The sequence below is a fragment of the Theropithecus gelada genome, chromosome 11 (genome assembly GCF_003255815.1).
Source record: "Theropithecus gelada isolate Dixy chromosome 11, Tgel_1.0, whole genome shotgun sequence".
NCBI classification, from domain to species: Eukaryota; Metazoa; Chordata; class Mammalia; order Primates; family Cercopithecidae; genus Theropithecus; species Theropithecus gelada.
Genome location: NC_037679.1, coordinates 77,257,172 through 77,279,166, shown reverse-complemented (window position 1 = coordinate 77,279,166; position 21,995 = coordinate 77,257,172). Strand labels below are relative to the sequence as shown.

Genomic DNA, 21,995 nt, shown 5'->3' with positions numbered 1-21,995 from the left:
AAGGAACCATCAGGTTGTAGAAGGAAGATTTCCCCAGCAGCCATCAATCTGTCAGGCAGTCTGGCATGAAAACCTCTGCCCAGACAAGGATGATGTTGATTAAATCAATCAGTCAGATTCTTTCTTGAGATTTGACTTGGTAAATATGTTATGAGAATTGTTCATAATGGAAGAATTATCCATAATGGAAGTTGCAGGTGAAAAAGATACATAAAAAGAGCCATGAGCCATGAAGCATAATTCCCTCTCTATCTCCCAAGTCGCTTGTCTTACATATATCCTTCACCCAATGGTTACCAGAAACAGATTTGGTCACTTTCAGGAGCCAGTATTTATTGGGTTACCTTTTACATAGTATGTGTTTTACTCGTTTAGGACCCCCAAAAATGTCATGACGTGTGACTGTTGTGGATTGCAGCAGGTGCCTAAGAGAACAAAATGGCTCACGCCTATGATCCCAGTACTTTGGGAGGCTGAGGCAGGTGGATCACTTGAATTCAAGAATTGGAGACCAGCCTGGCCAACATGCTGAAACCCCGTCTCTACTAAAAATACAAAAATTCGATGGATGTGGTGGCATGTGCGTGTAATCCCAGTTACTGGGGAGGCTGAGGCATGAGAATCACTTGAATGCGGGAAGTGGAGGTTGCAGTGAGCTGAAATCATGCCACCACACTCCAGCCTGTGTGGCAAAGGGAGTATCTCAAAAAAAAAAAAAAAAAGAAAGAAAGAAAGAAAACAAGATGCCATTAGCTTTCCAATTATACTTGAGATGATACCACTGAAAAACCAGATAGTTGGAAAAATTAATCAGTTAGAGTTTGATTCTTGGAATATAACTGGCCAGGCATGGTTGTTTATACATTTTTACAACTTAACCTTTGGGCTATCAACAATATGATTTTAAAACCTTTATTATAATCCTTAGTTCTGACCAGGCATGGTGGCTCATGCCTGTAGTCTCAGCACTTTGGGAAGCTGAGGAGAGGATAGCTTGAGGCCAAGCATTTGAGATGACCCTAGGCATCATAGTGGGACCCAGTGTGTATGATCATTTTTTAAAAATACTTAGCCAGGACTGGTGTTGCATGCCTGTGGTCCCAGCAACTCAGGAGGCTGAGGCAGGAGGATCACTGGATCCTGGGATTTTTAGGCCGTAGTGAGCTAAGCTCGTGCCACTGCACTCCAGCCTGAGCGAAAGAGTGAGACCCCATCTCAAAAAAAAAAATTCTTAGGTCTCCTTTCATCCCATGAATGTTTTTGTGTTCAATAAAGTATGTTTATGGTTTACCTTCATATTTTTCCCATAATTCAGAATGTATTTTTCTTTTTCTTTCTTTTTTTTTTTTTTTTTTTTTTTGAGACGTAGTTCTGCTCTTGTTGCCCAGGCTGGAGTGCAGTGGTGCGATCTCAGCTCACCGCAACCTCCGCCTCCCAGGATCAAGCAAATCTCCTGCCTCAGCCTCCCAAGTAACTGGGATTTCAGACATGCACGACCATGCCAGGCTAATTTTGTATTTTTAGTAGAGACCAGGTTTCACCATGTTGGTGAGGCTGGTCTTGAACTCCTGACCTCAGGTGATCTGTCTGCCTCAACCTCCCAAAGTGCTGGGATTACAAGCATGAGCCACCGTGCCCGCCCCAGAATGTATTTTTCAATGGTGAAAATTTGTTTTGTTTTTTGTTTGTTTGTTTAAGATACAAAAAATTCAGAAAACAATTTTTTTTTATTATTTGTTCAAAAATGTCACATTATTAGCACTTATAGACTCTCTTACTGCATTGGAGTATATAACCCACTGAATTCTGTGTAAAGAACAGATTCATCCTACATTTGTTATTTTATCAGGCAAAGGTAGCTGCAGCAGATGAGAAGAAGTTCCAGCAACAGATCTTGGCCCAGCAGAAGAAAGATTTGACAACTTTCTTAGAAAGTCAGAAGAAGCAGTATAAGATTTGTAAGGAAAAAATAAAAGAGGTAAGGATACCAATGTTTGTTCTCACCAAGTTGCCATTAGAATGGTTGGAACGTAACATTCACTCATATTGCATTGTGATCAATATTCTAGTCCAGCAAGTCTCAAACTTTACATTAGAATAACCTAAAATGCTGGCTGGGCACAGTGACTCACGCCTGTAATCCCAGCACTTTGGGAGGCCGAGGCGGGCAGATTAGCTGAGATCAGGAGTTGGAGACCAGCCTGGCCAACATGGTGAAACCTCGTCTCTACTAAAAATACAAAAATTAACTAGGCATGGTGGCGCACACTTGTAATCCCAGCAACTCAGGAGGCTGAGGCAGAAGAATCATCTGAACCCAAGAGGCAGAGGTTGCAGTGAGCTGAGACCACGCCACTGCACTCCAGCCTGGGCGACAAGAGCCAAACTCTGTCTGAAAAAAACAAAAAAATTGGCCGGGCGCGGTGGCTCAACCCTGTAATCCCAGCACTTTGGGAGGCCGAGACGGGCGGATCACGAGTTCAGGAGATCGAGACCATTCGGGCTAACACGGTGAAACGCTGTCTCTACTAAAAAAAAAACTAGCCTGGCGAGGTGGCGGGCGCCTATAGTCCCAGCTACTCGGGAGGCTGAGGCAGGAGAATGGCGTAAACCCGGGAGGCGGAGCTTGCAGTGAGCTGAGATCCAGCCACTGTACTCCAGCCTGGGCGGCAGAGCGAGACTCCATCTCAAAAAAAAAAAAAAAAAAAAACAAAGAAACAAAAAAAGTACCTAAAATGCTATTAAAACAGATTGCTAACCCACCCCCAGATTTTCAGATTTTAAAAATCTATCCCTAGATTTTCTGGGGTAGAGTTTGAAAATGTGTGTTTCTAACAAGTTCCCAGATGACGCTGCTGCTGCTGCTGCTGCTGCTGCTGCTGCTGCTGCTGCTTCAGGGACCACATTTCAAGAACCACTGATAGAACTCTAAACCATTCTTGTCTTCTTCCTGTGTATTTTCCACACATCAGTCAAAGTGATCTTTTCAAACCATAAATCTGGTCATTCTACTGCATAGTTTTGAAATCCATTGTCCTCTCTGCTTTTAGGACAAGTCAAAATCCTAGAAGTCCCTACACAGTCTCTTCCTAGCCTGCTTGTTCAGTGGCATCTCACACTGAACTGCCCCCACCCTCAACCCACTCTTGGCTCACCAGCTACCATAGTCACCTTTCAGTTCCTCAAATTTATCGTATCAAGCTCCACCCTTCCCCAAGGTCTTTCCACATACTGTTTCTTCCGCCAAGATGTTCTCCCTACCCCCAAGCCCTCCTGACCACAATTCTGCTCGGTTAATTCCTACTTCTTCTCCTCGTACGACATGGGATTGGTTATTAGAATCTTAACTTAAATATCACTTCCCTAGGGAAGCCTTTTCTAACTGCCTCAACCAAGACAGATGTCTCTGGTTTCCTAACACTAGAGCTTTTAATTATACATTTGTTTAATGATTATTTTAGCTACTTACTCTACTAACTGGTAAGCATCATAAGAGCACATACAATGTTTTTGTTTGCTCACAACTGTATCCCTGTGTCCTGTACATGTCAATATTTGATAGATGAATGATTGATTCTGGAATATTTGGTTGAAGATCACTAGTGGACTTAAGAAGTTCTTGAAGAACTGCACTTTGATCTGAAAGCTCAAATTTCTTCAGTTCTACTTTTACCAGTACTTACAGGTGAATCGTCTGCAGCTCCATGGACTTTTTTCTCATCAACCTTAGTATTTCTAATTTGTAGACTTACTAAGTGTATTAAGGTTTAATAAAATTCAATATGGGGCATTGTTTTAGTATATATAAAATCCTGTGTTTGAGCTCATATTCTTTTTTTATCTTTTGAGACGGAGTTTCGCTGTTGTTGCCCAAGCTGGAGTATAATGTCACAATCTCAGCTCACTGCAACCTCCACCTCCTGGGTTCAAGAGCCTTTCCTGCCTCAGCCTCCCAAGTAGCCGGGATTACAGGAGTGCACCACCATGCCCAGCTAATTTTTTATATTCTTAGTAGAAACGGGGTTTCACCATGTTACCCAGGCTGGTCTTGAACTCCTGACCTCAGGTGATCCACCCACCTCAGCCTCCCAAAGTGCTGAGATTACAGGCGTGAGCCACCCCGCCTGGCCTGAGCTCATATTCTGATTTATAGGTTAGCAGTAGAGGGTTTAGCAAGGTTCTCCTCCAATTCTTTTTTAGTTAGGAAGTGAAACCAAGGGCGTTGGGGTGGGCCTAGGGATTTTTTGCCCTGCCCAGGTAAGCCACTGGTAATTGTTAGACCTAATAGAAATTGTATTTGATTTACACTGGCTGAATGGGTAGAATCTCTGACACCATAAAGTCTAGAAAACCTGGGTGTAGAGAGAATAGCCCGACTCAGAAGGTTCACATTCTTTCCATTTTCTCTGAGTTATTGGCTTGAGCTTAATTTTTATATCATAATAGGATGTTGCTGGATCAGAGATAGCCTAAGAAATTTTGAGGTTTTTCTCCACTCTAAATACCTTCCTTGGCTGGGCACAGTGGCTCATGCCTGTAATCCCAGCGCAGGATGATAGATGGTCGAGAACTAATTTATTCTTGCTTTTTTTTTTTTTTTTTTTTTTTTTTTTTGAGATGGAGTCTTGCTCTCTCGCCCAGGCTGGAGTGCAGTGGCGCGATCTCTGCCTCCTGGGTTCACACCATTCTCCTGCCTCAGCCTTTTGAGTAGCTAGGACTACAGGCGCCCGCCACTACGTCCGGCTAATTTTTTTGTATTTTCAGTAGAGACAGGGTTTCACCGTGGTAACCAGGATGGTCTCAATCTCCCGACCTCGTGATCCACCCTCCTCAGCCAGAGTGCTGGGATTACAGGCATGAGCCACTACACCTGGCCTATTCTTGATTTTGGAGTAAATTTTTGTGATTATATTTGAATTGGGGTCTGCAGGCTAGTGGTTAATGGCAAACCAAGTAGTGACATCACGGCATGAAGAGATGAATGACCCAGCCTTACTCCAGCTTACTCTGAAAACAACACTTTGTCTTGTCGATTCTAAGATTTCACTTACAGCTTCACTGGAACAGAATAGTTTAAAATTGATTTATAGAGACTTCTTGGCTAAGAGGTAAAATAGTCTATGATATCTGCATCACAAAACATTAAGTAAAATAGGTGTTAGCAGTTGAAGGAGATTTTAGCTGAGTGAGTAGCTAACCAAATGAAGAAAGAAGAGTAGACTGTACTTTCTTAATAAGTAGTCTTTTTCTTTTCACCATAGTTTAATGTCTTAACTGTCTGATTCACTGCTTTGTTTCCTTTGCTCAGATGTTCTGGAAAAATTGTGAATTTTGTCCTTTTGAAAATATAGATGGTTTATTTACTCTGTAATCCCAAGTGACGAATGCTTTGTCCTAAAATTCAAACTAGTGACATTTGCATAGTCACCTCTTCTCTTTGGAATCTACTTCTCTCAGTCTTGTCACTACTTCCTTTGTCCAAGCTACTATCATCTCTCTTGCCTGGACCGTTCCAGTAGCTATCTTCATATGTTCTTGCCTCCTTCATTCTCTTCTCCCCATGGCAGCCAGAGTAATCATTTTGAAATGCATCTCATTATGACACTCTCACATACATGAAATCCATTTCTCCTATACTAAAGATCAGTGTCCTTATACGGGTCTGTAAAGCCTCAATGGTCCCACCTACCTGGTCAGACTCATCTCATGTTACATTACACCAGCCACTCTGACCTTCTTTCAACCCTTGATGGCGCCATGTTTCCTCCCCCACCCCTAGGGCTTTACACATGCTGTTTGCTCTATTGAGAGTATTCTCCCCTCTCCTTTTCCACTGGTTAACTCCTACTAATTTTTCTCAGTTGTTACCAAGATTAAATATTTTCTATTAAATTCTTATAGTACCCAGTACCTCCTCTTCAAAGCAGTGATCACAGTAATTTTTAGTTCATTTCTGCGGTTCTTTAATTTTTGATTCTATAATGTAAAGACACATGGTGGCAAATATGATGGCCTTTTACTCACCTTTGTATCATGTATCTTGCACACTGCCTGTCACATGATAGGAGCTTATTAAGTTTGTGTTGAGTGAATGAGTGAACAAATAATTTCTGAGAGTGAGAAGCCAAAGATACAGAAACTCACAAGTGTCCTTCTCACTTAATAGTCAATTAATGGGCAAATAAAAAAAAAAAAATGGGGGAAGGATATACAACACCAAGTTTTTCTGTGCTTACATTTGCATTGGCTTTCCAAATAACTTAATCTTCAGTTGCAGTAAGCTGTTGCAGTCCTTTTCATTTAGTGAGACCAGCTTGGTTTTTGTCTTTTCTTTTTAGGAAATGAATGAGGACCACAGCACACCCAAGAAAGAGAAGCAAGAGCGGATCTCCAAACATAAAGAGAACTTGCAGCACACGCAGGCTGAAGAGGAAGCCCACCTTCTCACTCAACAGAGACTGTACTACGACAAAAATTGTCGTTTCTTCAAGCGGAAAATAATGATCAAGCGGCACGAGGTGGAGCAGCAGAACATTCGGGAGGTATTTATTACGCTCATCACTACTGTCATTGACATAGGAGACAATAAGCTATGTGAGGCTTGTGACCACGTCTGCCTGGTCCATTCCTATATCCCTAGCCTGTATAGCCTTTAGCACAGTGGCTAACACAGAGTAGGTACACAAAAAAAAGTCAGGGAAAGATAAGAGGAAGCCCACTCACAGAACAAAGAATCAACTCCATCTAAATACATGTAATAGAATTTTACTGAACTCCTGTTATAAGCCATATCACACAATGAAGAATCAAAAGAAGTAGAATCAAGAATTTTTGTTTTCAGCCTGCTTGTCAAGGACTTATGTTTTTGTGACTCCACATAAAACATTTAAGTGACATTATGATGCTCTATAACTAAGTTTATTCATTCAGTCATCCAGCACTCTCAGAGTGAGTGCTAGACACCAGGGATACCAAGCAGCGTACTCCCTGCCTTCAAATGGCTGTGAGTCTAAGAGCAATAAAAACATGTAACAGACTAATTATAATACAATATGTTAGGTAACATATTAGACATAGAAATAAAGTATCATTGGCATACAATCATGAGAGGGCTTAGAGGACTCTGCTATTGATGAAAAGATGAGTGTGACCAGAGTTCTGTGTATATGGAGTGGAGGGCAGAACAATATTAGTTGGACGCAGAATGTAGAGACCCTTGTTTAAGGCAAGGCATTTCACTTTTAGCCTGAAGGCAGTGGCTATCAGAGATTACTAAGCAGGATAATGACATGATGAGACATTTCTTTATCTTGAAGACTTAGTGTATCAGCCGGGCATGGTGGCTCACGCCTGTAATCCCAACACTTTGGGAGGCCAAGGCAGAAGGATCACTTGAGGTCAGGAGTTTGAAACCAACCTGGCCAACATGGTGAAACCCCATCTCTACTAAAAATACAAAAATTAGCTGGGTGTGGTGGTGCACACCTATAATCCCAGCTTAGGAGGCTGAGGCAGGAGAATCACTTGAGCCCAGGAGACAGAAGTTACAGTGAGCCAGGATCATGCCACTGCACTCCAGCCTGGGTAATAAAGTGAGACTTATCTCAAAAAAAAAAAAGAACTAGTGCTTCAGTATGAGAGAGAGGTGGAAGTCATGAAAAGCAAAGTGCAGTGAGGTCAGCCAGGATGCTCTTTCTCCAGTTCTAACCTGGAAGAGGGTGTGGGGATAGAGGCAATTAGATCTGAGTGACATTTCTTACTCAGAACTGATAGTTAATCTTGACCAAATAGATATGGGAATTTCAGAAGAGGAAGTCAAAAGTGACTTCCAAGTTTCTACTTTGGGAGGTTGGAGGGACATGCTGGCGTTCACTGAGATGAGGAATACAGAATACTGTGTTCAACAGAAAATCATTGTGAACTGGAGTAAGCAGAGAAAACTTTATAAATGATCTAGCACAGTGGTAACAATATCAAAGTCTGAGAAAAGCCCAGTGCTGGCCTACATGAGGGAAACGAGCACTTCCAGCACAGTTAATACAAAAGTGGATTGATAGAATCTTGTTAGAGAGCTGCACTGAAATGAGAAGGAAAAGGGGTGAAGCAGACTAAAATGTATTGAACACATGTAGGCCAGGCTCGGGCTCTTTATGCATGCTGTCTTACTAGAAGAGGGAGAGCTGTGAGCTGCTGAACATTTTTTTTGGAGACAGAGTCTCACTGTGTTGCCCAGGCTGGAGTACAGTGGCGCAGTCTCAGCTCACTGCAACCTCAGCCTCCCAGTTTCAAGCGGTCCTCCCACTTCAGCCCCCCAGGTAGCTGGGATTACAGGCACACACCACCAAGCCCGGTTAATTTTTTATATTTTTAGTAGAGATGGGTTTTTACCATGTTGCCCAGGCTGGTCTCAAACTCCTGAGCTCAAGTGACCTGCCTGCCTCAGCCTCCCAAAGTGTGGGGATTACAGGCATGAGCCACCGCAGCCAGCCTGCTGAACATTTTTGAGACGGGCAGTGATATGGCTAAAATTGTACTTTAAAGAGATTAGCCCAGGTTGACAGTAATACACAGAGTGATTTGAACATGAATTCTCAGTGGGGGTGATAACACCCCCAGTGGGTGAAAGTGAGTTCTTGTTGGGGTGGGGTGACTTAGATATTATTACAGTTTCAAGGGACCACAGTGCATAAACAGATACACAGTCTACCTGTGGTGTTAATATTTCAGTGATGGGGATGATTAAGGGAGAAAAAGCCTAAAAAGTCTCCTTACAGGGGCAATAATGAAAAAAAAAAAAACCTGCTTGAGAAGCACAAGATTAGAGAGAAAAGACTAGAAGCAGGAAATAGGGTATGGACAAGGCTGGTGGTAGTAGCTGTCAGAGCAGTAGATTCGAAACGCAACTCGAAGTTTAAAGTAAACAGGACTTGACATATACTAAGATATGAGAAAAAAGATGAAGACAGAATCAAAATTATTTCTAGGGCTTAACACTAGGGAAAATGAAGATGTGGTGGAAACAGAGAAGAGATTAGAGAGAGGTTTTGGTAAGAAGCTGATTCAGGCCGGGCATGCTGGCTCATACCTATAATCCCAGCACTTTGGAAGACTGAGGCAGGCGGATCACTTGAGGTCAGGAGTTCGAGACCAGCCTGGCCAATGTGGTGAAACCCCATCTCTACTAAAAATACAAAAATTAGCCAGGCATGGTGGTGGGCGCCTGTAATCCCAGCTACTCGGGAGGCTGAGGTGGGAGGATGGCTTGAACCCAGGAGGCAGAGTTTGCAGTAAGCTGAGATCATGTCATTCCATTCCAGCCCGGGCAACAGAATGGGACTGTCTTTTAAAAAAAAAGTGGGGTGAGGGGTGGGCATGGCAGCTCACGCCTGTAATCCCAGCACTTTGGGAGGCCAAGGTGGGTGGATCATCTGAGGTCAGGAGTTTGATACCAGCCTGGCCAACATGGTGAAACCCCGTCTCTACTAAAAATACAAAAATTAGCCGATGTGGTGGTGGGTGCCTGTAATCCCAGCTACTTGGGAGGCTGAGGAGGGAGAGTTGCTTGAACCTGGGAGGCAGAGGTTGCAGTGAGCCAAGATTGCACCAGTGCACTCCAACTGGGCAACAAGAGTGAAATTCAATCTCAAAAAATATATAAATAAATTAAAAAATAAAGAAGCTGATTCAGTACTGCACATTTTGCGTTTATCAGAAGTCAAAAAATCAAAATGAAAAAGGCTAATGGCCAGTTGGAAATAAGTCATTTGGGAGTCTTTTCATGTAGCATTTATTGTTATTCTAATAATAGATATTTGGAGGAAGTCTGAGGCTAAGGGGACAATTCATGTCAATAAAAGTTACAGAAGATAATTACTCCCCAAAAATGATAGGAACTATATTGGTGACTTCATTAGTATAAGGTTCTAGCCAGTTGAGCAAAGAATAACTCTGTAAGAGTATTTTTCGTAAAAGTCTAGGTTTTCCTTTGTTTAGTCTTATTCCAGAGCCCACCTTCATGAAAATGTTCAAAGCTTTTTTATTTACAAAAGTAACTCAAGAACATTGAAAATAAACAAAAACAGAAAAACATAAAGCTAAGTAGTGAAAGTTCTTTTTTTTTTGAGACAGAGTCTCGCTGTGTCGCCCAGGCTGGAGTGCAGTAGCCGGATCTCAGCTCACTGCAAGCTCTGCCTTCCGGGTTTATGCCATTCTCCTGCCTCAGTCTCCCAAGTAGCTGGGACTACAGGCGCCCGCCACCTCGCCTGGCTAGTTTTTTGTATGTTTTAGTAGAGGTGGGGTTTCACCGTGTTAGCCAGGATGGTCTTGATCTCCTGACCTCGTGATCCGCCCGTCTGGGCCTCCCAAAGTGCTGGGATTACAGGCTTGAGCCACAGTGCTCGGCCTGAAAGTTCTTTTTAACAGCTTTATTGAGATATCAACATTTAAAAATTGTATGTATTTAAGGTATACAACTTGATGTTTTGATATATGTCTATACTGTGAAATAATCACATGAAAGCTAACTAACATATCTGTTACCTCCACATAGTTACATTTGTGTGCATGTGTGCATGGGGATGGGTAGGGAGATTTAATTTAGGAATTGTCCTCTTAGCAAATTACAAGCATGCAATACAACATTGTTAACTGTCATCACCATGCAGTGAGTGCATTAGAGCTCCAGTAATTATTCATCTTGCATAACTGAAACTTTCTACCATTTGACCAGCATCAGCCCATTTTCACCTTTTCGATAATCCCGTTCCACCCAATCTCTACCCTCAGTCTCCATTAATTTGGCATATATATTTCTAGATTTTTAAATATACATATGTACAGCTATATTATATATGACTTTATAAAAAATGAGATTACTTTTGTATCAGTAGGGTTATTTGATTTGCAAGCAATAGAGATAAACTCTGACTGACTTGAGCCTGGAAAGGAATTTATTGGAAGGAAATGAGGTAGGTACAGAGCTGAAGAACCCAGCTGGAAAACATGAAGAGCCACGCTGGTGAAGCAACTTCCATGACAGAGAGAGCAAGAGCTCATGTGCCGTTTTCCAGGCACTGCCATTTGGATGTACCTCCTCCAACCACTTTTTGTCTTTGTATCATTTCTGTTCAAGATTAAAATTCCTAGGAGAGATAGAACTTGATTGGGTCATATGCCTATACTTATTCAACACTCTCTCTGATTCCAGATATGGGGGAGTCATTTTGCAAAAAAAGGAAAAAAAAAAAAAAAAAAGAGCCTATAAAGAGAAGCAGGAAAAATGGATGCTGAGTTTACAAAAAGTAACAGATGTCCACTCTACTGTTTTGTAACTCTTGTTTCCATTTACCTTCTAGCACATACAGCTCTGCTTCATTCTTTTTCATCTAATAGTATTTTGTTGTATGGCCTCAATACCATTTACTTAATGAGACGCTTCTCAGTGGACATTTTGTTTAAGTTTTGCAGTATTATTAATAATATAAGAACATTTTTGTACATAGATATTTTTACATGTAAACAAGTATTTTGGGGGATATATTTTCAGAAGTGGAATTCCTTGGTCAAAGAATGCATACATTGAGCCCGGCACGCATACATTGAGCCCGGCACCGTGGCTCACGCCTGTGATCCCAGCACTTTGGGAGTCTGAGGCAAGCAGATGACAAGGTCAGGAGATCGAAACCATCCTGGCCAACATGGAGAAATCCCATCTCTACTAAAATACAAAAAATTAGCCAGGTGTGGTGGCACATGCCTATAATCCCAGCCACTCGGGAGACTGAGGCAGGGGAATTGCTTGAACCCGGGACATGGGGGTTGCAGTGAGCTGAGATCATGCCACTGCACTCCAGCCTGGTGACAGAGCAAGACCCTGTCTCAAAAAAAAGAATGCATACATCTACATTTTTAAAATAAATATCGCCAAATTGCCCCCTAAAGGAGTTTATACTCCCACCAACAAAGCATAAGAATACCTGGTTTCCTATGTCTTTGCCTGAAGGATTGAGCATTAGCAATCCTTTTAATTAGTGAAAACACTTAAGAGGATCACTGAAACTGGGTTGAGCCTCTTTCTCTGTCACCAACACATACAGACACTCAGCATTTTCTGACCAGTGTTGAAACTAAGAACTGAAACTAAGACGGCATTAAATAGCATCTCTATTTAAAAGTTAGAATTCTCGTTTTTACTCAACCTCAGTGAGCCTGAGCATAAAAATTTGGCATGAGTGAAATCAGCTGCTTTTAAAGAAGTCAATGCTACTTCCATTGGAAGTTAGAACGCTTGAAACACACTGGACATTGACTCAGGGAAAGGAAACTGCATGTCTCTTCCTTCCTGCACTCCCTCCAGGGCCTATACGTATGTGTGTGTATATGTGTGTATATATATACACACATACATACATATATACATACATTGAGTACATGGGTGGGCAGAATGACCTGTACCATTAAAATTGGTTTTTAAATTTTTGCTCAGCTTATTTTGTTAAATTCGTATAAGCTGAAGGTGCACATGATGTGGCTCTAGTATGTATATTGTGTCATTTGTACAAATAAATTAACCATTATATCATGTCTAGCTAGAGCAGAATTCTTCAAAATATTATATCACAGACTGAAAAAGTATAAAACAGGAAAGTATGCATTTATTAGACATTTCTTCTTTTTTTTTTTTTTTTTTTTGAGACGGAGCTTGGCTCTTGTTGCCCAGGCTGGAGTGCAATGGCGCAATCTCAGCTAACTGCAACCTCCGCCTCCCGAGTTCAAGCAGTTCTCCTGCCTCAGCCTCCCAAGTAGCTGGGATAACAGGCATGTGCCACCACACTTGGCTAATTTTGTATTTTTAGTAGAGACAGGATTTCACCATGTTGGCCAGGCTGATCTCGAACTCCTGACCTCAGCTGATCCACCCGCCTCGGCCTCCCTAAGTGCTGGGATTATAGGCATGAGCCACCGTGCCTGGCCTCATTTATTGGAACATTTCTAATGGAAAATACTGAGAAGCTAAATACCTGAGTTTTAGCCTTAGTTCTCTTTATAGAAGTTGTATCACTTTTATGTTAGTCCTTCAATTCCCAAATGCCTACTAACACATATAAATAGGGGAAATCCTTACAGTCTTACCACCTCATAGGGTGGCAATTTGGATTGAATGAGATGTATGGAATAACTTTTAAAAATGGAAAGCACATTATACATTATTATGTAGGCACAGCACTGGCCTCATAATAAGGTGAATAATTTTTCCCCCATGTCTCAAATATTAAAGGTAGCTTACCATCTTACACCTCAGCAACTCAGATGTACAAATTAAAGGTAAAGGGAACAACTTGTAACAGAAAAGCCATTTCAGTATCATGTTTTTCTTACTCTTCTAATAGTTTATAAAAACTCGATTTAAGATATTATATGCCACATATTCACTTCTGAATAGAGAAAAAAAAATGACATATTTATGTATTCCGAAACACTTTCCTATGGTCTTTCATTTTATCTTTACAATTACAATAGTTCACAATGTGTACTGCTATCCTTATTTTACACCTGAAATGTAGATTAAGAGACTTGCCCCAAGCCATACATGAGACTTATGGAGGAGCTGAAACTGACTCATACCCTTAGCACTTTTCCATTGATTCTCAAACTTTCATATATATCAGAATTAGCTGCGTAGCTTGTTATACAGACCAGTCGCTTATAACACAGGTAATTCGGATGTAGGTATTCTGTGGACAATATCGTGAAGCATTTCATTAAGCATGAAGAGAAGCACTTGATTTCTTCTGAAGGTGTTTGCTTGCTTTGTGTCAAGAACCCATGAGTTTCAAGGCTCTTAGTGACTCAGACTCAGTTTGCATTTCCCAATTTAGGAAAGTGTGAGATGAATAAATGCCCAGTATTGGGACTCCTGGACCCCAATTAAAACCCTCATTTGAAGGGCTTTCCTTGACCTGGGAGAGCTTTCATCTGTGGGAAGGGCTCTCTGTCCTTTGGTGCCACCTAGGGGTCAGTTACTGATCTGTAAAAAAGAAATTTGATGGTCTAGGTAAAGAGGAAAAATAAAACAAAGGAAAACACAGGAGGAGATGAGAGAGATAACTCTAGGGGCTTATTTTTTATTCCTTAAAACAAATTTAAATTGCATTTATACTTTGGGTTTTTTCTCCTTATAAGGTCCCTAAGGGGGTGCACATATTCACTGTTGTATCCCTAGTTCCTACAACAGTGCCCAGCACATAGTAGGTGCTCAGTAACTACTTGTTGAATGAATAAGTGAATGATTAGTGAATATGCTCTAGTACTAGATGCTGTGCTATTAAAAGGATTTCTCTTCAAATCAATAGGGAGCCCAGGTGTACAAGATATTTCCAACCACACCAGTATAAAAATGTTATCGATATATCTATTAAAATAAATAATTTGCATTTTCTCCCATAGTGGATGCCATCAGAGAAGAGAGCACTCTATTGTTCTAATTTAAAGTACAGCTGAAGCTGGGGCATGGTGGCTTACGCTTGTAGTCCCAGCATTTTGAGAGGCTGAGACGGGTGGATCACCTGTGGTCAGGAGTTTGAGACCAGCTGGCCAACATGGTGAAACCCCGTCTATACTAAAAATACAAAAATTAGCCAGGCATGGTGATGGGTGCCTGTAATCCCAGCTATTCGGGAGGCTGAGGCAGGACAATTGCTTGAACCCTGGAGGCGGAGGTTGCAGTGATCGCACCATTGAACTCCAGCCTGGGCAATAAAGTAGAAACTCCGTCTCAAAAATTGAATAAATAAAGTACAGCTCAAAAGCGTTCGCCTTTCCCTGACCTTCTTAATAGTAATACCACTAGGTCGGGCACAGTGGCTCACGCCTGTAATCCTAACACTTTGGGAGGCCAAGGCGGGCAGATCACCTGAGGTCGAGAGTTCAAGACCAGCCTGACCAGCATGGAGAAACTCTACCTCTACTAAAAATACAAAAGTTAGCCAGGCGTGGTGGCATGTGCCTGTAGTCCCAGCTACTCTGGAGGCTGAGGCAGGAGAACTGCTTGAACCTGGGAGGCGGAGGTTGTGGTGAGCCGAAGTCACACCATTGCACTCCAGCCTGGGGGACAAGAGCGAAATTCTGTCTCCAAAAAAAAAAAAGTAATACACCCTTTTCAGAAATCTTACAGCATAAAATCTTTACCCCTTTTACAGCATTCATCACTTATCCAACCTCGCTCTCTTTTTTTTTTTTAATTTGCACATAAAACTTATTTCCTGGCTGAGCATGGTGGGGTGGCTCATGCCTATAATCCCAGCATTTTGGGAGGTTGAGATGGGAGGATCTCTTGAGTCCAGGAGTTCGAGACCAACCTAGGCAACATAGTGAGACCCCATCTCTACCCACCCACCCCAAAAAAAAAGTATGTCTCTGTATTAATTAAGATTTTTTTGTTTGCATGTTAACTGAAATTTATTTGAGCTAGCTTAAGCCAAAACCAGGAAAATTACTATAGAAATATGGGAATGTCTTATAAAATCAAATAGCAGTAATACAGCTGGACCTACTGGAGGGCTCAGAAGCAGTAAGCAACTTAGGCATCAGTATATTCCCTGCACTTCTCTCTTTTTCATTTCTTCTTGGTCTGAAGCCCAGCTTTCTCTAATCCTCAGCCCTCATAGCAGCAGATGACTACCACATATGCAGTTTTTATATGCCTCAATTCCAGCCACACATAGAGATTAACTGGTTCTGAATATCAATTCCAAATTCCAAGTAGAGAAAATAAATTGACCCAGGTTGGGCCTCGTATCTAAATCTGATTCAGTGAGCTTTGAGCAGAGCATATACTTCAATAAATGTCTAGCGCACTTCCCTATTGGAGTGTCAGTGAGTTGAGGACAGAAGTCATGGTTTAATAAATATTTTTATGTACTGAAAGCACATTGTTCAGATCTTCATATATAGTGCTATTTAAGAAATATTCTTCAATTGAGGAATGAAAAGATTTCACCCAACTTCCCCTTTTTTTCTAGTTTGCTTTCCTTTCCTCCTTCAACAACAAAGAAAGAAAGAAAAGGAAGAAAGAAAGATATGAGTAGAACAGAACAGAGTGATTAGATCTATAAATGATTAAACAGATTGTAATGTGGAAGATGAAAGAGGATAGATGTCATCTGGTTTTTTTTTCCCAACATGCCTTGGACTCTGAGATTTTAAAAAATAGATAATTGGCCTACTTCTGATTCGTGCAAAAACAGGGTATTTCCCAGAAAGCTAAGAACATTGCAGATATTATCAGTTTAATTCTCATTGGAACCACCTGGAGAACTCTTACCAATACTGACATCAGGCTTCCACCCAAGACAGTTATGAGAATTTCACCCTGTGAGATTCAAGCATCTTATGTTTGAAAAGTTTCCTCACATGATTTCTATGGGCAGTCAGGGTGTAAAACAACTAGCTTCACTGAAGAAACATTTATGTAGACCTATGCATAGCACATCACCTAACTAAGTTTCACAGCAGCTCTGTGAGGTAAAAGGGAGTCAGGCAGAATTAATCCCATTTTACAGATAGTGCAGTAGTGATTGCTGTGAAGTTGCCCATTTTGTAAGTGGTGGACCTAGGAACAGAATCTAAACCTGAAGAGATTTTTAATTTAATCTCATTAAGTCTTGCTGCCAAACACTAATGGGTTTAATTAAGAGATGGTTAGCAGTGCCATTCCTTGCCATCCCTCACTTAGTTGTGCATTCCTTCCAGTTCCTCTCCATTCACCTCTCTCTGTTTATCTTTTGTTCCTGGACGCAGGAACTAAATAAAAAGAGGACCCAGAAGGAGATGGAGCATGCCATGCTAATCCGGCACGACGAGTCCACCCGAGAGCTAGAGTACAGGCAGCTGCACACGTTACAGAAGCTACGCATGGATCTGATCCGTTTACAGCACCAGACTGAACTGGAAAACCAGCTGGAGTACAATAAGAGGCGAGAAAGGGAACTGCACAGAAAGCATGTCATGGAACTTCGGCAACAGCCAAAAAACTTAAAGGTAAGAGGAGATAGCATTTCCCTATTTGTGCTCCTGGACAGTGTTGGACCAGATCAGTGGTTTCTCTCCCTGAAGTGTCAGAGTCACCTGAGCAACTTTTCAGAATCACAAATTTCTGCACCCCACACCTATTGCATCAGAATCTCCAATTGTAAAGCACAGAGTCTGTATTTAAGCTCCTGAAAAGGAGATGCTGGGCAAGCTGGTTTGGAAACTATTATTATACTACATTATCTATCAATTTGTCCTCATATCCATTATGGAATTTCTCTGAGCACTTCATGACCTGCCCTCTTCAAAACTGGACTAATAGCAATTTATGGTTCTAATCCCAGGAAATAAGGAAGTTATATTGGTGATACTTTGAGCACCGCTGTATTGAGAAAGACTCGAAAGCCCCATCCAAGCTTAGGAGGAAAGAGTGTCATTTATTAGTGATGTCTGTCATGGTCATCAGGAATGAACCTACAAGTGCCTGACATTTACCACTTCTGCACTAGAGATGCAGAGATGTGAAGGAACTCCTGTGGCCTTCACTGCCTCCAGCTAATTTTAGCTGACTGCTAATTAACAAGTTCTGTGTACTAAGCCATTGCTATATATCCAGGAGGACATTGTCAGTGTTGGCACAGATGTGAGGCCAACCTCAATCACCCTGGCTGTGCGTCTCTTCAGTCAAATCCTAAGCTCAGCAGTGATTTCTGTCACCATTAGTCCTCAGAGTGTTTGTGAAGTGCACACATGACTATGGGGCAACCTGATGGAGTGCCTTCTGGGCTTAAAATGATATACTCTACCTTCTCTTTGCCCAAATGCATATTTGATATTGCTACATGCAAGCACAACCTCTTAATGGGGAAAAAATTCTAAATCACTTTTCTCTTTCAGTTTACACTGAAATCCAGTGGAAATGGGTTAGGATATGAGGTAGTATCCATGTGCTCTCCTTTATGGAGTTGATAAGAAATTGCTATAAACCAGAGCAGTGAGAGCTGGCTTATATAATGCTATCCCCTCTCTCACTTGGAAGCAAGGTGAAACACAAAAAGGAAAAAAAAAAAGGAAAAAAATAATGAACAGTGGAAGACACTGAAGTGTCTATCTGACTAGGAAAGCATGAAAAGAGTTGCCACTCTTTCAGCAAGCTAAGCTACATAATATCCCTCAATCTGCTTAGAGTTGTCATCCCCTTGTAACAGTCCATATTTTCTTTGGAGCCATTTGTAAATTCAAAATTACTTACAGTCATTCAATATAAAACCAAAAGTATAGGTGGAGTTAACTTTTGCTGTGTCATACATACTGCTTGATTTTTATTGATTAGCAATGTGGGTCACTGCACCAAAAAAAAGATGCTCTCAGCACTTGTATTATATCATTATGGTAGAAGGCTTTCTGCATTTACTGATGTGCCTTTATTTTTCCTTTGTCACTTTTTCTACCCAGGCCATGGAAATGCAAATTAAAAAACAGTTTCAGGACACTTGCAAAGTACAGACCAAACAGTATAAAGCACTCAAGAATCACCAGTTGGAAGTTACTCCAAAGAATGAGCACAAAACAATCTTAAAGACACTGAAAGATGAGCAGACAAGAAAACTTGCCATTTTGGCAGAGCAGTATGAACAGAGTATAAATGAAATGATGGCCTCTCAAGCGGTAAGTGGTTAGGTTTGGTGCCACGGCTTCAAGAGCTTTGGGAATCGAGAAAATCCAAGATCCAGCCTGTTGTTCCCAAGATGATTCTTGCACAAATTTAGGATATTGATGTTTTTCTGCCCAAAGGACTGAGGAAAGGACGACGCTGAATAAAAGCCAAGCCAATGTGGATACTTGCTGGAGTGTCTTATAAGATGGAACTCAAGGAGTGACGTGCCACATCAGACCTGTGGCACATAGGGACTTTGAGGGCAAATGTGATAGATACCACATATGATATCATGTGTTCATTTATCAAAGATTTTACTGACTGCCCTCCTCCCAACTAATACCAGGCACAAATGAATAAGACAGTCCCTGCCCTTAGGGAGCCCACAGTCAAGTGAGGAAGACAGACACACAGACACACTCATGCATTAAACCTATTAAGCATCAGTGTTCAGCATTCTGCTGGACTCAGAGGGTGAGCTAGACAGACAATTTGTCAGTCAAGCCAGGTGGTCAGATAATGAAGCGGTAATAGTAAAACATGGTAAGTGGGGCCGGGCGCGGTGGCTCAGGCCTGTAATCCCAGCGCTTTGGGAGGCCGAGGCAGGTGGATCACAAGGTCAGGAGTTCAGAACCAGGCTGACCAACATGGTGAAACCCCATCTCTACTGAAAATACAAAAATTAGCCGGGCGTGGTGGCAGGCACCTGTAGTCCCAGCTACTCAGGAGTCTGAGGCAGGAGAATCGCTTGAACCCGGGAGACGGAGGTTGCAGTGAGCGGAGATCATGCCATTGCACTCCAGCCTGGGTGACAGAGCGAGACTCCGTCTCAAAAAAAAAAAGTAAGTGGTTTGAAATGGGAGGTACTGGGGGTCAGGGGAGAACAAGTAGGACTAACTAAGCTGGTCTAGGGAAATCTTCCTGGAGGGAGCCAAGAAACTTTAAGGAATTCATTGACATCAACCGATTCCTTGAAACTGGAACCTACATAGGCAAAGGTTCAAACAAAGGAAAGTATATGGAGACAGAAAGAACTTTGGTGTGAGCCCGAAGTTCAAGAAGGAAGATTGCAGGAACCTAGAATGGAGAGGTCATAAAGGGAGCTTGGGATGGAAGCTTGCCTGGCAATTCAGTGAAGATTTCCCAAGGAGATGAGTCTTAAAGAGTAATAGTTTACCAAATAGACATAAGAGAAAAAGTTATTCCTGACAGAGGATACAGTATATGCAAAGACTTAGAGGCCTGAAAGAGGATGACACATTTGAGAAACAATGAGTAATTGCTATGGCAAGAGTATAGGATGCTTGTTGAGGGAAAGTGGGAGGATAGTCAGGGTCAGAGCCTCAGAAGCCAGGAGTTTGGATGTTATTTTGTAAGCAATGGAGAGCTGTTGAACCCTGTTTTAAGAAGGAAAGTATAACTGGATCAGATTTGTGTTACAGAAAGATGTTGGCAGAAATGTGGCAAATATAGGTAAAAGGACCTGTTAGGAAGCCATTATAATAGTCCAGGAAAAAGATGATGAGAGAACATGCTAATGGAGATGGAGAGGAGTGGGGAAGGTTTTAAGAAATATTTAGGAGGCTGGGTGCGGTGGCTCACGCCTGTAATCCCAGCACTTTGGGAGGCTGAGGTGGGTGGATCATGAGGTCAGGAGATCGAGACCATCGTGGCTAACACGGTGAAACCCTGTCTCTACTAAAAATACAAAAAATTAGGCCGGGCGCGGTGGCTCACGCCTGTAATCCCAGCACTTTGGGAGGCCGAGGCAGGCGGATCATGAGGTCAGCAGATCGAGACCATCCTAGCTAACATGGTGAAACCCCGTCTCTACTAAAAATACAAAAAAATTAGCCGGGTGTGGTGGCGAACGCCTGTAGCCCCAGCTACTCGGGGACCTGAGGCAGGAGAATGGCATGAACCTGGGAGGCAGCATTTGCATTGAGCCGAGATCGCGCCACTGCACTCCAGCCTGGGCGACAGAGCAAGACTCTGTCTCAAAAAAAAAAAAAAAAAAATTTAGCCAGGCGTGGTGGCGGGCACCTGTAGTCCCAGCTACTTGGGAGGCTGAGGCAGGAGAATGGTGTGAACCCAGGAGGCGGAGCTTGCAGTGAGCCAAGACCGCGCCACTGTACTCCAGCCTGGGTGACAGAGCGAGACTCCATCTCAAAAAAAAAAAAAAAAAAAAAATTTAGGAGGCAAGAATGGAAATAACTTAGTGACCAATTTGAGAGGTTTGACAACAGAGTAGAATAGGTCATTATCTTGCCAAGCTAGAACAATAAAATAGTGAGTTTGTATGCCTGCCAGGATAATTGACTACGCTGTAGACATGGTATCTGAGTTTCGTGGGTGTCCAGGTAGAGAGGTACAGAGGTACAGATAATGGAAACCTGTAGTTTAGGAGCAATTTCAAGATTAAAGGCAAAAAGCTAGACTTCATTGTTATGTGGGTGCACTTGTGGCTGGTAGGAATAGATGAGATCTGCTGGGGATGGGATATATTCTTAGAGAGGAAAGAGCTAAGGACAGAGTCTGGTAGGCACCAACATTTGAGGGCTGAGTAGAAGTAGAACAAAAATGAATAATCAGAGACACAGGAAGGGAACCTGAAGAGAGCGTGTCACAGGAGCCGCAGCAGGGGTTTCTAACTGGCAGCATCACATGTTGCAGAGATCAATTAGAAGAATAAACTTTGAGGTGGTCGTTGGACCTAGCACTGGATTCGTCCATTGCTTGTCTCAGAGAATCAGTGGAGTGGTGGGACTGGGAAACATTATAGAGCATTGGATGAGGGATTATAAAGTGAAATCCAAATGGTAGGTGAGACCGCTTTTCCCAGATCCTCATCAATGAAGGAAAAGAGAACAAGAGCTGTAGCAAAAGGAGGAGATAGTTGAAGAAAGACTTCTGTTAGTTGGGAGAGGCTAAAGGATGCATGTTCTTAGGCTGAGGATGGGAGCTAGTGCATTCATCTATTCATCCATCCAGCAAGTATTCACTGAGGGCCTACATGATGTACCAGGCATCTGGAGATACTCTGGTGGATAAGACAGTCATGGATCACGTCTTCATGGAGTTTATGGAAGCATGGAGGAAACAGACATTGGAAAAGTCTACTCCATGTAATGGCAGAGCAAGAGCAAGGTGCCAACAGAGTACAAACAGGAGAGCTCGCCTGGTCTGGAGAGTCAGGAGAGGCCTCCCTGGCACAATGGCTGTGTAGGCTGAGGAACCTACACATGAGGAACACATGTGTGAACATGGGGAAGGCAGTGGCACTTCGGAAGAATTCACAGAAATCTATTAT

General features: G+C 42.2%; 1 protein-coding gene across 9 annotated transcripts in view; it reads left to right on the top strand.

Moving 5' to 3' along the window:
- The window catches only part of TAOK3 (TAO kinase 3), a 227,455-nt gene that overhangs the window by 197,008 nt on the left and 8,452 nt on the right, over nt 1–21,995 (top strand). For all 9 annotated transcript variants that reach the window (XM_025401964.1, XM_025401963.1, XM_025401971.1 and 6 more), the window contains 4 exons: nt 1,850–1,978; nt 6,339–6,542; nt 16,798–17,037; nt 18,484–18,696. In XM_025401964.1, coding sequence (XP_025257749.1) covers nt 1,850–1,978; nt 6,339–6,542; nt 16,798–17,037; nt 18,484–18,696 — 786 coding nt within the window. The remainder of the gene's footprint in view (nt 1–1,849; nt 1,979–6,338; nt 6,543–16,797; nt 17,038–18,483; nt 18,697–21,995) is intronic.